General features: G+C 44.4%; 1 protein-coding gene across 1 annotated transcript; it reads right to left on the reverse strand.

The window, feature by feature from the left end:
* Nucleotides 1-1,039: 1,039 nt before the first annotated feature.
* On the reverse strand, nucleotides 1,040-6,526 carry LOC115052538 (melatonin receptor type 1B-like). The gene is made up of 3 exons (XM_029516690.1): nucleotides 6,334-6,526; nucleotides 2,263-2,381; nucleotides 1,040-1,882 (listed from the first exon to the last, which is right to left on the reverse strand). Exons 1-3 carry the CDS (start codon nucleotides 6,524-6,526, stop codon nucleotides 1,133-1,135), a joined length of 1,062 nt encoding a protein of 353 aa, XP_029372550.1. The 3' UTR covers nucleotides 1,040-1,132.
* Nucleotides 6,527-12,604: the final 6,078 nt, after the last annotated feature.

The raw sequence follows: 12,604 nt of genomic DNA on the forward strand, positions 1-12,604 counted from the left end.
TTAAGATGCCAGATTTTCACTGAGTAAAGACTTAAAGGGGATCCTGTTTCTGCTCTGAATTTATTCTGAAATTCCTGACTGGACGCTATGACATTTCTGCTACTTTGATGAGTCTGTCAAGTGCTTCCATTTACCTACAATCTTCTCTTCAAAATGTCAAAAGTCAGTCTCTACTACAAGCTTTCTTGTCCTCTGCGATCCTGGTCTGAGGTTGGCAATGGTGGTTTGGCTTCAGTCTGGGTCGAATTTCTCCAACAAAAAAGGCTGAGGCAGCAGACCAGGACCAGAGCAGTTAGCTAGCTGTTGAGCTGTGAAATGGTTTGTTAGAAACTGAACTTCAATATTAAACATCTTTTCACGATCCATCTGTCAGCTAATGAGTGATGCCACTCAGTCGTTGTTTGAAAGTGTGTTTTGTTGTTTTTTGGTAAAGTGTTGTTTTGAGGCGATAAATGATAAATCAGGCACCTTTAACTTTAAAACCACGGAAATGTTCTGTTAAAAAACTGAGAAATAAATGAGTAACTTTCCTGTTGAAAGGCAAAGACACAATAATCACTGAGTGAGAAAAACTTCAGTTTGTTACTTAGTCCAGACATCCAGAGGAAAACGAAGATGCTGTCAGGCCTGCGTCACGAACGTGGCCTTGATGTGTACTGAGACCTGAGATGGGACAGGATGACCGATGGGCTCATCACTGCTGCTCGGTGTTAGGGGACAAGCTGAAGGCCTCCATGTTTGTTTCCTCAGAGACAGGACCACTTCCTCTCTAAGAACCTGTTCTACACTGGTCCACAGGAACCAGAGTCTGAATCAGCTTCCGATCCGCTCTTTCAGAAGAAGAACCTTCTGAGGAAGCCAAAACTAAACAGTTTCATTCAAGAACAGAATCAGTTGGAATTCAGATCACAAAGCTTGTCTTTTTATGACAAGAGTTAGATTCTGATATAAATTTGGATTTAGAACCTGATTCTGATTTCAATCTTGATTTAAACCCAGATTTAGGTCCAGAGTTTTGCTGCTGAGGTCTTATTGTGGTTCTGGTGGTTTTCACAATCTAAACGTTTGTGAGGAAACAGGAAGAAAAGCAGAAGTGATGAGTCGATGTCTGGCACGGATGAGATGAAGGGGGTCACACAGTTTCTCCTTTCACTTGCTCGTTGTTGTTGAGACCTGGTGAAGGTTTGCTCCTCATGGCCTCTGTGCCCCCCCTTGACGTCTCCTGGAAGAAGAGGTGGGGCATCCACATAGACATGATGATCCGTTTATACTCCCTGCGAAAGTTCTGGTTCAGCAAGCCGTAGATGATGGCGTTAAGGCAACTGTTGAAGTATGCCATAAAGTAGCTGACCACGAACAGCCACTCGGGGATACGAGGCGCCACTTCCTCTGGGTTGATGGCAACAGCGAGCCCGATAATGTTGAGTGGCGCCCAACAAATGGCAAACAACACGAACACCACGAACATGGTGATGAAGTTCCTCAGGTCGCTGGGCTTGATGCGTTGGCGGACCTCTGACCTCACCTTCTGCCTCACCTGAATGACCAGGATCCAGATGCGCAGGTAGCAGAAAGTGACCACAGTGATGGGCACGAAGAAGTGGATGACCACCACCGTGATGGTATAGGATGCACTGACTGTTTGTGCAAATGTGCAGGAATAGATGCGCTGGTCATAGCGCAGAGAGCCCACGAAGAAATTGGGCACAATGGCGAGGACGGTGAGCAGCCAGATGAGTGCCACCAGCAGCAGCGTGTTGCGGCAGCTGTACAGTTTGTCGTAGCTGAAGCTGTGGCAGATGTAACAGTAACGGTTGATGGCGATGCCTGTGATGCTGAAGATGGAGCCAATAACACTGAGGCCCATCAGGAAACCGCTCACCTGAGACGGACGAATGGATGGATGGACAGATGAGGTTCTATGCTGAGCTTCAGGCTAAGTAGCAACTAATCCAACATGGCCGACTTTTATGGACTGGACTGGAGGAATACACACAAATACACTAATACACACTAAATTAATACAGGCTAATATACACAAATACACACCATTACTAATACACATTAACACGTGTGAAAAACACCCTAATTCAATATACAGATTCAATTCAATGATCTAATCTCTCATGATCACAACATTGACCAGATGTTGCCTAGCAACAGAACTTGACAATATTATTTGCTCTGCTCTGAGCTCCTCCCTGGGTCGCCTGTTTCATTGTCTGACCTGGGGGTCCAAGGTCACAGTCAGATGCAACTCACCTTGCACTGGGTCTCACCCAGGGACCACCCATCATGGAAGATGGCATAGAGCACCAGGGGGTAGGGGTAGAACGCCACCACGAGGTCAGCAAAAGCCAGACTCACCACAAAGACATTTCCTATAAAGGAGGGAGAGGCCTGAGTCATGTGACTGGAAGTGTGACACGCCTCTCAACCACAACAACCAATTAATTAACACCAAACCAGACGACACTCAGAAGCTGTCACTGATCCAGATCCTGATCCGGTCTCACCTCATCACTGACTGTCCTTTCTGTCGTTGTGATGTCACAGCTGGCTGATATATAGATTTGTTGAACCATTCATGAACAGTTAACAGGGTTCTATCACATCGAGCTTGGGGGCAGATTGGCACCTGTGGGTTTAATGCCCCACCCCCCTGATAACTGTCTGTTTGACCTACAAGAATGCCCCCCCCACACACACACACAAATATACAGTAATAAATCACCTCTTTCCTCTTGTCACCATAAACCACCTCCTCCCCTTTTGTTCCCCCCACCAGACCTCTCCACTCTACTTTATAAACCCCCCCCCATTTAAACACTGGATCCTAGTCATGGAGACTGTTCTTCAATCCTGCAGGAACTCAGATGATTGATGGTGGCAGTCAAGTACAAGAAGGGGGGGCTAGGATCAGGACCTGGAGAACTGGTCCTCAGAAATGACATCTGGTTTGTCAGGACTGTGGTCAGGGGAGAGTTGAGGATGATGAGACTGATGGAGACGGACTGAAGCTGCTTCCTCCTTTCTGGTCCTGTTTCCTGACTTGACCTCTGACCTCTGACCTCACTCAGCATCAGGTCCTGTGGACAGGATGTTGAAGTCTTATTGTAAAACCTGAGTCTGTTTTTTTTTTTTTAAAAAGGTCCAACAGTCTAAAGATGGAACTTCATTTCTGTGATGAGAAGGCAGGTCTTATAAAACCAGTTAACCAATCAGAAGAGAGGATCTGATAGAGCAGATAGAGCAGGATCTGATAGAAATAGAGCAGAGTTCAGTTAAACACTCAGAGAAATCAAAACATATTGGATGGTTCTAGATGGGTGGGACCCAGAGGTCCTGACGGCGGATTTAAATGTTCAGTTTCTGAATTCAGGCTGGGAGCATTTCTCTGTGGACTGACCTTTGAGACTTTCACTGGATTAATACAGAACATGGACCCATTTTAGAATCAGAGACCACATGGAGGTCTACCTTTAGACCGCATGGACTTTTGACTTAAATTACTAAGTAGCATAATTTAAACACATACAGTTTATATGTTTTATATGACATTCTTTGTTTTTTTATTTGTGACAATTAAGAATCAATATAAAAAGTTTAAATGCATCTAAAGTTAATAGTTAATGCTTTACACATGTCAGCCCCCCCCCCACCACCCTGCAGGTTCCTAGATCAGCTCTCAACCTCTATGGTGCCTCAGGACTGAACGTTTAGGAGCTGCACCATAAAGGGAGGAGTCATGTGTCTGGATGAGGACACAGATCTGAGACAAGTTCAAATGGGTTAGGATTTAGAGACATCCAGTGACAGAACTAATCAGACTCTGGAGCTGCAGAATCACAGACAGTAAATGTTGAACGAACTGAGACCTGAGCTGGAACTGCAGCCACAAGAACCTCCATCAGAACCTGAGAACCTTCATCTGTTACATAGCTCACTATGTTTAGGATTTAGCCTAGCCTGTTGGTGTAGCTACGTCATGGTTTCAGCTCATGTCACTGAGGATGTTTGGCTGATGCTGTGTCAGATTGAAGTGTGACTGATGTGAACCCGTCACCGTAGTAACTTCTGACTTCTTCCAGCAGGCATGTCGTCTCTGAGGACACAATCAGAAGATTTTACCCCGTCTGTGGTGGAGGGATTCAAAAGCCCCTTTGCTTCTCAGGGCAGTAAAACCTGCCTCCACATGAAGGACGGTGCATCATAAATTCTTCCTGCAGCGATGTTGAGTAATAACTAAAGAACGACTGCAGCGCAAACGCACAACTGGGTCACACTTGAGAGTTTGTGGCTTATTTAGTTCAGCCTCTTTCAAATGCAGTTTAAGATGCAGATTCACAATGACACAGTTTGTGGATACCCAGCTGAATTACACTAACAAATCTCCAGCACCTCCATTCAGATTGAGCTAATTCTACCTGAGGATAATTTTCTTGGCCATTTTGCAGTTTGTCAAAGACCTAGGGATTTTACAGAAGTAATAATTTCTTACAAAGTAGATTTAGACAGGGCGAGAATTGCAGACATGTCCCAGCAACAATTACTGTCCTTAATCCACTGCAGAAAATGACAAGCAGCCGACACACTGACAGCTGGAGTCTGGGATTATTGTCAGAACCAAGAGTGAAGAGTCTGAGAGCCGCAATGAAGAAGAGGAAGACTACGATGATGATGATGATGATGAGAATGAAGATGAGGATGATGAAGCAGCTGGGTGTTGAATTATCTGCCAGAATGGAAATGTGTTTTTGAATAATAACAAAAAAAATATTCATAAGAATGTTTCAGTTATTTCAGTTATTGAACCTGGAGAAACATGAGAGAGACTATCTGTCTGTCTGTCTCCCTTTCTCTATGAGTCTGAGCAGAGCATGCTGACAGTGGTCAGAGTAGAATTCTATAAAAACAATATTAATTGTGTGTATTTCCGTGTTTAGTTAGGTGTAAGTTGTTTGTTTAGCGTGTGTGTTTATTTGTTAGTTGTTGTTTGGTGCTTTTGTGTGTTTTTGGGGAATTTGCCGGCTGGGCTTTGTCTGGCCGGTGGGTTAGCATGGCAGGGAACTCCGCTGAGTTCTTCTGTCTGTCGCAGGAGCTTGGTGTTAAGGTGGTCTGAGCTGGGACCAGACATGCTGCAGGTGTTCCAGGAGAGCCTGAGGACTGGACTGCTACCTCAGAGCTGCAGGAGAGCCGTCATCACCCTGCTCCCCAAAAAGGGTGACCTGCAGGACCTGAGGAACTGGAGGCCGGTCTCCTTACTGTGTGGGGACTATAAAGTCCTGGCCAAAGCTCTGGCCCGGAGGCTCAGAGAGGTGATGGCCGAGGTCGTTCATGTGGACCAGAGTTACTGTGTGCCCGGCAGGACCATAAGTGGCAACGTCACTTTAATTCGGCACATTTTGGAGCTCTCCGGCTCATTGGACATGGACACTGGTCTTATTTCCATAGACCAGGAGAAGGCTTTTGACCGGGTCGAACACCGGTACCTGTGGCAGACGCTCGGTGCTTTTGGGTCCGGCCCAGGTTTCATAGCCGGGATCCAGGTGCTGTACCGTGACGTTGCCAGCATACTGAAAATAAACGGTGGTCTGACTGCACCTTTCTCAGTCCAAAGGGGGGTGAGGCAGGGGTGTCCTCTGTCAGGGATGCTGTACTCCCTGGCCATAGAGCCCCTGCTACACAGGCTGAGGGGGGGGGCTGGGGGGAGTGGTCTTCCCTGGATGTCCCGCAGCAGTTAAGCTGTCAGCGTACACTGAAGACCTGATCGTGGTTTTAAATACACAGAAGGACATTTGTGTTTTAGAGGAGAACGTGGCCCTTTTTAACAAACTGTCTTCAGCCAGAGTGAACTGGAAAAAGAGCGAAGACTCCAGGTCTGGTCCTCTGCTCAGTGCAGGAGGACCAGCTGCTCTTCACCGACCAACTGACCTGAGCAGTTTGTGTGTTTGGTTTGATAAGTGAATGAAAAGTTGCCTGAAAGATCTAAATTTCCCTCCCTGCCTGTCTCTCTGTACAGGTAAACAGGGGGGGGGGGCAGTCCTACCTTGATGTTTCAGCCATGCTGGACAGGAAGATTGTTGGTTCTGAAGGTGATGAAGTCTGATCCTCCAACCTTCATCCTCTCACATCTTCAGACTTCTGCCACCAATCATCATCTATTCATTAATCCGTTAATCTCTTCATTCATCATTCATTCATGCACTCATATATTCATCTGATTAAGTTTTCCCGGGGGTTTCAGTTCTGGGTGTCATTTCACTGCAGAGCCACACACACACACACACACACACGCTCTCCTCAGTGTAACAATGGCTCTCAGCATCTTACCCGCATTCCGTAGTTTTCTGTTCCGGATCACGGAACCGATGACCAGCAGGTTCCCCAGAACATCGACCACTGTGGTGAAGATCAGGACGGCGGCCAGCACCATCACAGCCCAGGCAGGACGAGCCGAACGCGGGCCGCGCTCCGGGCCGTGATCCGTCCGGTTCTTCAGCAGGGAGTCCTCCGGTGAATCCATAGCCACCCCCCCACCTCCCCCTCACTGTCCGGGACCGGTCTCCCTCATGCGGCTTCTCTGTCTCAACAACCTGGGCGTCTCTGAGCCGAGAGACCGGGATGAACCGCCCCGTCCTAGTGCTGTTCCTCCTCAGTGCCCCCCCCCCCCCCCGCTCTGGGACCGGGAGCCTCCTCTGGCATTCAGCTGCTGTCTGACGACATCAACACGTCACCGACACGTGACACAGCTGTTATTAATTATCAGTCACTAATTGACAGATTCATGTTTGATACCGAGAAGACCAGCAGAGCAGAAGAACAGAGAGGACAACTTCTTCTTCCTCAGTTCCTTTAAAGGTCCGTACTGGACTTTCCTTTTGCTGTCGTCATCATTATTAGGACGCTAAGATGTTGCCTAGCAACAGAAACTGGTCCTGAGGTCTTGATGACTTGCAGCCTGGACCTGCAGTAATGAAGCGTCCTGGACTCACAGCCTCAGTAGTCCCAGACTCCACTGGTCTTCCATCAGAGGTTTCAGATGGGTTCTGCCTTGGTCAGATCAGGCTCACCACTGCAGTCAGAACTGGTCTTAATAAAGCAGGACCAGTCCCTGATCACCTGAACATACATCTGTTTAATGCTGATGTGGCTCAGTATGTCCCCCTGCTGGGCTGAACCGATAGAGTTGAAACATGCTGTGATCTGGAGCAAAGTCAAAATGCCCTTCCAGGCCACTGTACTGCTGCTCAGTGTAAACAGGAAGAAGCTGAATACCTGTTAGTGCCAACCTGTCAGATAAACAGGAAGTCCCACTTCACATTAAATACTTAAGTATTCATTTTCTCAGTCTGTAATAATCATGTCAGATCATGACATCAGCAATGACATCACTGAGCACGTTCTAAAAACACCTCCTGCACCTGCAGCCAAATCCAGCCAATGGCGGATGAGATGTTTGTTACCTGCTCAGACCAGGTCATGGAGCATGTGGGCAGTCAGATGTGGTGTCATCAGAGATGCAGCAGCAGCGTGTCACATCAGGAAATGCAGACTGTGTGAAGACCTTCTATGACACTGTGGTGGCAGCAGCCATCTTTTATGGAGTGGTCTGCTGGGGGAGCAGCAAGAGACTTGACAAACTGGTCAAGAAGGCCTGCTCTGTCCAGTCATCCTGCTCTTTCCTACCACCCCCACTGAGTCAAGGGGGCATCCCTTGACTCAGTGGGGGTGGTAGGAAAGAGCAGGATGATGCCTAAGCTGTCATCCATGTTGGAGAACAACTCCCATCCCCGCAGGACTTCTTAAGAACACTGGAGCTCCTTCAGCGACAGACTGCTTCACCCAAAGTGTGTGAAGCAACGATATCGCAGGTCCTTCCTTCCTGCAGCCGTCAGACTTCACAACCAGCAGACCACACACAAAACTTTTTAAACTGACTGTACTGTAAATATTTTGTCTCCCTAGTACTACTGTAAATACTTTTTATATTACTTGTTCATGTTGTCTATACTGTACATTGTATTTATTGTCTAATTCCATTTCTTTTTCACTGAAGCCCGCTTTTGCTGCTGTAATACTGTCAATTCCCCTACTGTGGGACGAACAAAGGAATATCTTATCTAATGAACCAGCATCACAGTAGCTCCGCCCCCAAACCCCTCCCCTCCTTCCTGCTCTGTTTCTCTCTAAAAGGAGCTTCATTTAAAAAATGAGCATCATGTTGTATTTCAGAGTGAGACCATAAACTTATCATGAAAACGTTTACTGAGGAGGAGGAGGGACATTTAACCATAGACCTAAAACTGCTGGGTTGAAAGTAACTCAAATTTGGTGAAAATGCTAACCCAGTGCTGGTTGCAAAAGCAGACCGAGCCACCACTAGGTTTTTTATACTCAGCATGTTAGGTAGAAAATTTGACCCAGCATGCTGGGCTCATGTTTTTACTCAGCAATGGGTAGAAACAATGTTGATGAGTTAAAGCTACCAAGAAATGGGTTAAAAAACAAAACTAAAGTTCTGGGTTATCAGGTTACCAGCTATCACTGGGATTAAATAAATACTAATTTTATTACCAAATTTTTGTTAAGAATGTTAAATTTAATTTATTTAATCTTTAATCAATTTGAATTTGATATAAATTACTATGAAAAGATTAAAAAACAAAAATTAAATACTATTCCAAATATTCCTTTATAGGTCATGAAATGTTAAATTGACTTTTAACACTCATATTAAGTATAAAACTGGCCAACAAGTACACAATTTATAAAACTGTATTTTAAAACGTCTAACAGTGTGTCATGAATACTTTAACTTGACTCTTGGAAATACCAGAAACCCATAATTCTTATCGATATAGGCAGCAGTCCATTAGGGCAACACACATTGAGATCTGATAGTGGCCAAAACTGCAAAAATAAGACTGACAAACAGTATACCATAAATACTTTAACTTGAATCTTGAAAACTTACTAAACAGACTTCATGGAGACTTGAATGAGGAAGTCACTCACTTCAAAATACCAGAAAATTATCATCTATCATTCTGACACTGAGACACACGGCATACCTCTAGCAACTTTTTTAGGTGATGCTGAAATTTCAGCCGTGGCCCAATAAGAGGAATGAGGGAGGTCAAGCAGTTTCCATCGAGCAGAAAGAGTCTGTCTATCTGTTGAGCTGCAAAACACAACGTGACATACACTGAAATCAAACAACTGTGTAAAAATTTAGTTTTACTGTTTTCACTGTATTAGGTCATTCATTCAACAAACTGCCATTGATGGATTTGCTTTAAATATGATTACATACCTTCAAAGGTTGGGATCAACTCTACCAGGTTCCACTAATGAAGCTTCTCCTTGACAAACTCATCCATCTTTCAAAAATTTAAATTTTCAATTTCAAAAAACATTTTAGTGCCACTCTCACAGAAATGCCAGAATTCCAACACATCTTGCCATAAACCTTTAATTAAAAGTTCTATCATCTTTCATGTGTTTATTCTGTTAAGATATTCTATATAAAATCAATATGCTTACAACTGCGTATGGAAAAATATAATTGTCATTCACTTGATTTTAAATTAATATAACTAGAAGCTTACTCGATGATGAAATAACAAATGCAATCTCCTTGATTAGGACATAGGTTACGAAAACAGAATGTGGAATTAGTAAAAAGCAGCGGACACAGCAAACATACTGTAAGTAACGAATCCTTGCCTTTCCTACGGTGACCATATTTTTATTTCCACTCAGCCCGGCCACAAGATGGCCTACGATTCTCGCAGTTTACTTAGATCCCTTATAATTTTAATATATTTAAAGTTTATATGTATGGATAGAATATTTTGCTATATTACAAACTAAAGACAGAAATTCAGATAGGCTTCTCAGAGGTTACTGAACATTCTTTATTATGCCTCAATTGTTTTAATATATTTCTATAAATGTAAAATCTCTGGAATAAAATAATGATTGAAATAATGTCTCTTCTGTGTTCGAAAATTCAACGTTTCACAAAGCCTTTTTATGTTTCTCTGTGTCCATATGAGCACCTTTATTGGACACAGACACATCTGTACCAGCTCTGCACACGGTGCATTCAGCCTCCCATTTGTCCCGACCGGGTCGGTAAACTGGGAATTCTTTCCGCAGTTCATCCTGAACTCTTCAGCTGCTCAGCCGCTGTCTGCTGCTGAGTTTGGAGATCCGCCCACAGGGATGACGTTACACACCGGGGGGGGGGGGGGGGCACACACGTACACACAGAAAGAAAACTGGACATTATCATGAATTAATAAAACCACCGGAGGCTCCGGACAGGACATTGGTGTTGGACATGTTCGGGGAAAAGAGGACGTGTTCGAATCTCGACAATGCCGCCCCTCTCAAAAAGAAAGTATTCAATCTGAGGAGGCTGGCTTCCTGGTATAATGCCTTAAAGCAGACATCAAGGAAATTAGAAAGAAGCTGGCATTCCAGTAAGTCAGAAGAGTCTCACAGAGCCTGGAAAGACAGCCTAAAAACTAAAAGCTCTCCGCAGTGCTAGAAGTTCATATTACTAAGCACTCATAGAAGAAAACAAGAACAACCCCAGGTTTCTCTTCAGCACTGTAGCCAGGCTGACAGAGAGCCATAGCTCAGTTGAACCAGTGATCCCCTTAGCTCTAAGCAGTGATGATTTTATTAACTTTTTTACAGATAAAATTCTCATGATCAGAGAAAGAATTTATCAGCTCTTGCCTACGTTAGATAAAAATCTCCTACTGAATACAGCAACTCCTGAATCAGCTGCGATGCCACTTTTACATCTGGAATCATTCTCACCTCTGAATCTCTCAGAGCTAGCTTCTATAGTTTCATCATCCAGACCGTCAACCTGTCTATTAGACCCAGTACCAACTAGCCTCTTTAAAGAGATCTTTTATGTAATTGAGCCGTTCATTCTAGATTTGATTAATCTGACTTTATTTCTGGGTTATGTACCTCAGGCACTTAAGACCGCGGCCATCAAACCCCAGCTTAAAAAGCCTAATCTTGATCCAGATGTTTTGGCAAACTATAGACCCATATCGAACCTTCCATTTATTTCTAAAATCATTGAGAAAGCTGTAGCAAAACAACTACACGAGCATCTGGATGGGAACAGTTTGTTTGAAGAGTTTCAGTCAGGATTTAGAGCCCATCATAGCACAGAAACAGCTGGTTAAAGTCTCCAATGACATTCTAATGGCTTCAGACGATGGATCAGCCACCATACTTCTCCTTCTAGATCTTAGTGCTGCATTCGACACCATAGATCATAATATTTTACTACAGAGACTGGAACATGAAATTGGAATTAAAGGAACTGCACTAAGGTGGTTCAAATCCTACTTATCAGATAGACATCAGTTTGTTCATGTTAACAACAGCTCCTCCTCATGTACTGCAGTCAGTTATGGAGTCCCATAGGGTTCAGTACTTGGACCAATCCTCTTCACTCTTTATCTGCTTCCTCTAGGCAACATTATTCGAAAACACAGCATCAAATTCCACTGCTATGCAGACGATACTCAGCTGTACCTATCAATGAAGCCAAATGAAGTCAGTCAGATAGTCAGACTGCAGGCATGTCTTGAAGACATAAAAGTCTGGATGACTGGAATTTTTTACTTCTCAACTCTGACAAAACAGAAATTATTGTACTCGGTCCTAAGCACCTCAGAAAAATACTATCTAATCATCTAATCAGTCTGGACGGCATTATTTTGGCTTCCAGCTCCACTGTAAGAATCCTTGGAGTAATTTTTGACCAGGACATGTCTCTGTCTCTCCCAGTTCCTCTCCTCTCTCTCCCTGTCCTCATCCTGCAGGTGGTGACTCATCACCATCCCATGTTCCTGGAACACCTGCTGGTCCCATATAGCATGAATTCTGTACTACAGCTCAACTCCATGAACTTCATGCAGCAACATGTTCCTGCCTACACCCCCCCCCCCCCCCCCCCTCCAATGCCTGTCTCACTCTCTCTGTCTCTCTCTCTTTCTCTCTCTCTCTGTCCCACTCTCAACCCAACCGGTCAAGGCAGATGGCCGCCCCCCCTGAGCCTGGTTCTGCTCGAGGTTTCTGCCTCTTAAAGGAAGTTTTTCTTTGCCACTGTCACCATGTGCTTGCTCATCGGGGGATCTGTTGGGTCTCTTTAAATAAATTTATAAAGAGTTTGGTCTAGACCTGCTCTATATGTAAAGTGCCTTGATGTAACTTTGTTATGATTTGTCGCTATATAAATAAATCTGATTTGATTTGATTTGATTTGACGTTTGGTCAGCCGAGTTTACTGGGTTACTGTGGGGAAGACCCCCATGAGAAATAAAGTGATAAGTTACTGCTCTGATAAATAGAGTGAAAATCGCACAGAGAAACGAGAACAGATGTGAACACACTTCACCCACTCTTCTATACAGACAGACTGCAGAGTTTAGAATAGCAGAATCATTCTCAGATGAAATAATTACACACTCCTTACCAGGCTGAGCCAAAACAGCACTGCACATAGTAACATGACACATGTTTTAATTCAATACAGCACACACAGCCGGTAAGTGAGCGAACT

Source organism: Echeneis naucrates, chromosome 13 (genome assembly GCF_900963305.1).
Source record: "Echeneis naucrates chromosome 13, fEcheNa1.1, whole genome shotgun sequence".
Lineage (NCBI taxonomy): Eukaryota > Metazoa > Chordata > Actinopteri > Carangiformes > Echeneidae > Echeneis > Echeneis naucrates.

What these genes read in the sequence shown, in the direction of transcription:
- LOC115052538 (XM_029516690.1), bottom strand. Translation starts at nt 6,526, where the DNA reads ATGGATTCACCGGAGGACTCCCTGCTGAAGAACCGGACGGATCACGGC. An exon ending in CAGAAAACTACGGAATGCGG is followed by an intron (nt 2,382 to 6,333) that starts GTAAGATGCTGA and finishes CCTCCTTTATAG; the next exon opens with GAAATGTCTTTGTGGTGAGT. An exon ending in TGGGTGAGACCCAGTGCAAG is followed by an intron (nt 1,883 to 2,262) that starts GTGAGTTGCATC and finishes CGTCCGTCTCAG; the next exon opens with GTGAGCGGTTTCCTGATGGG.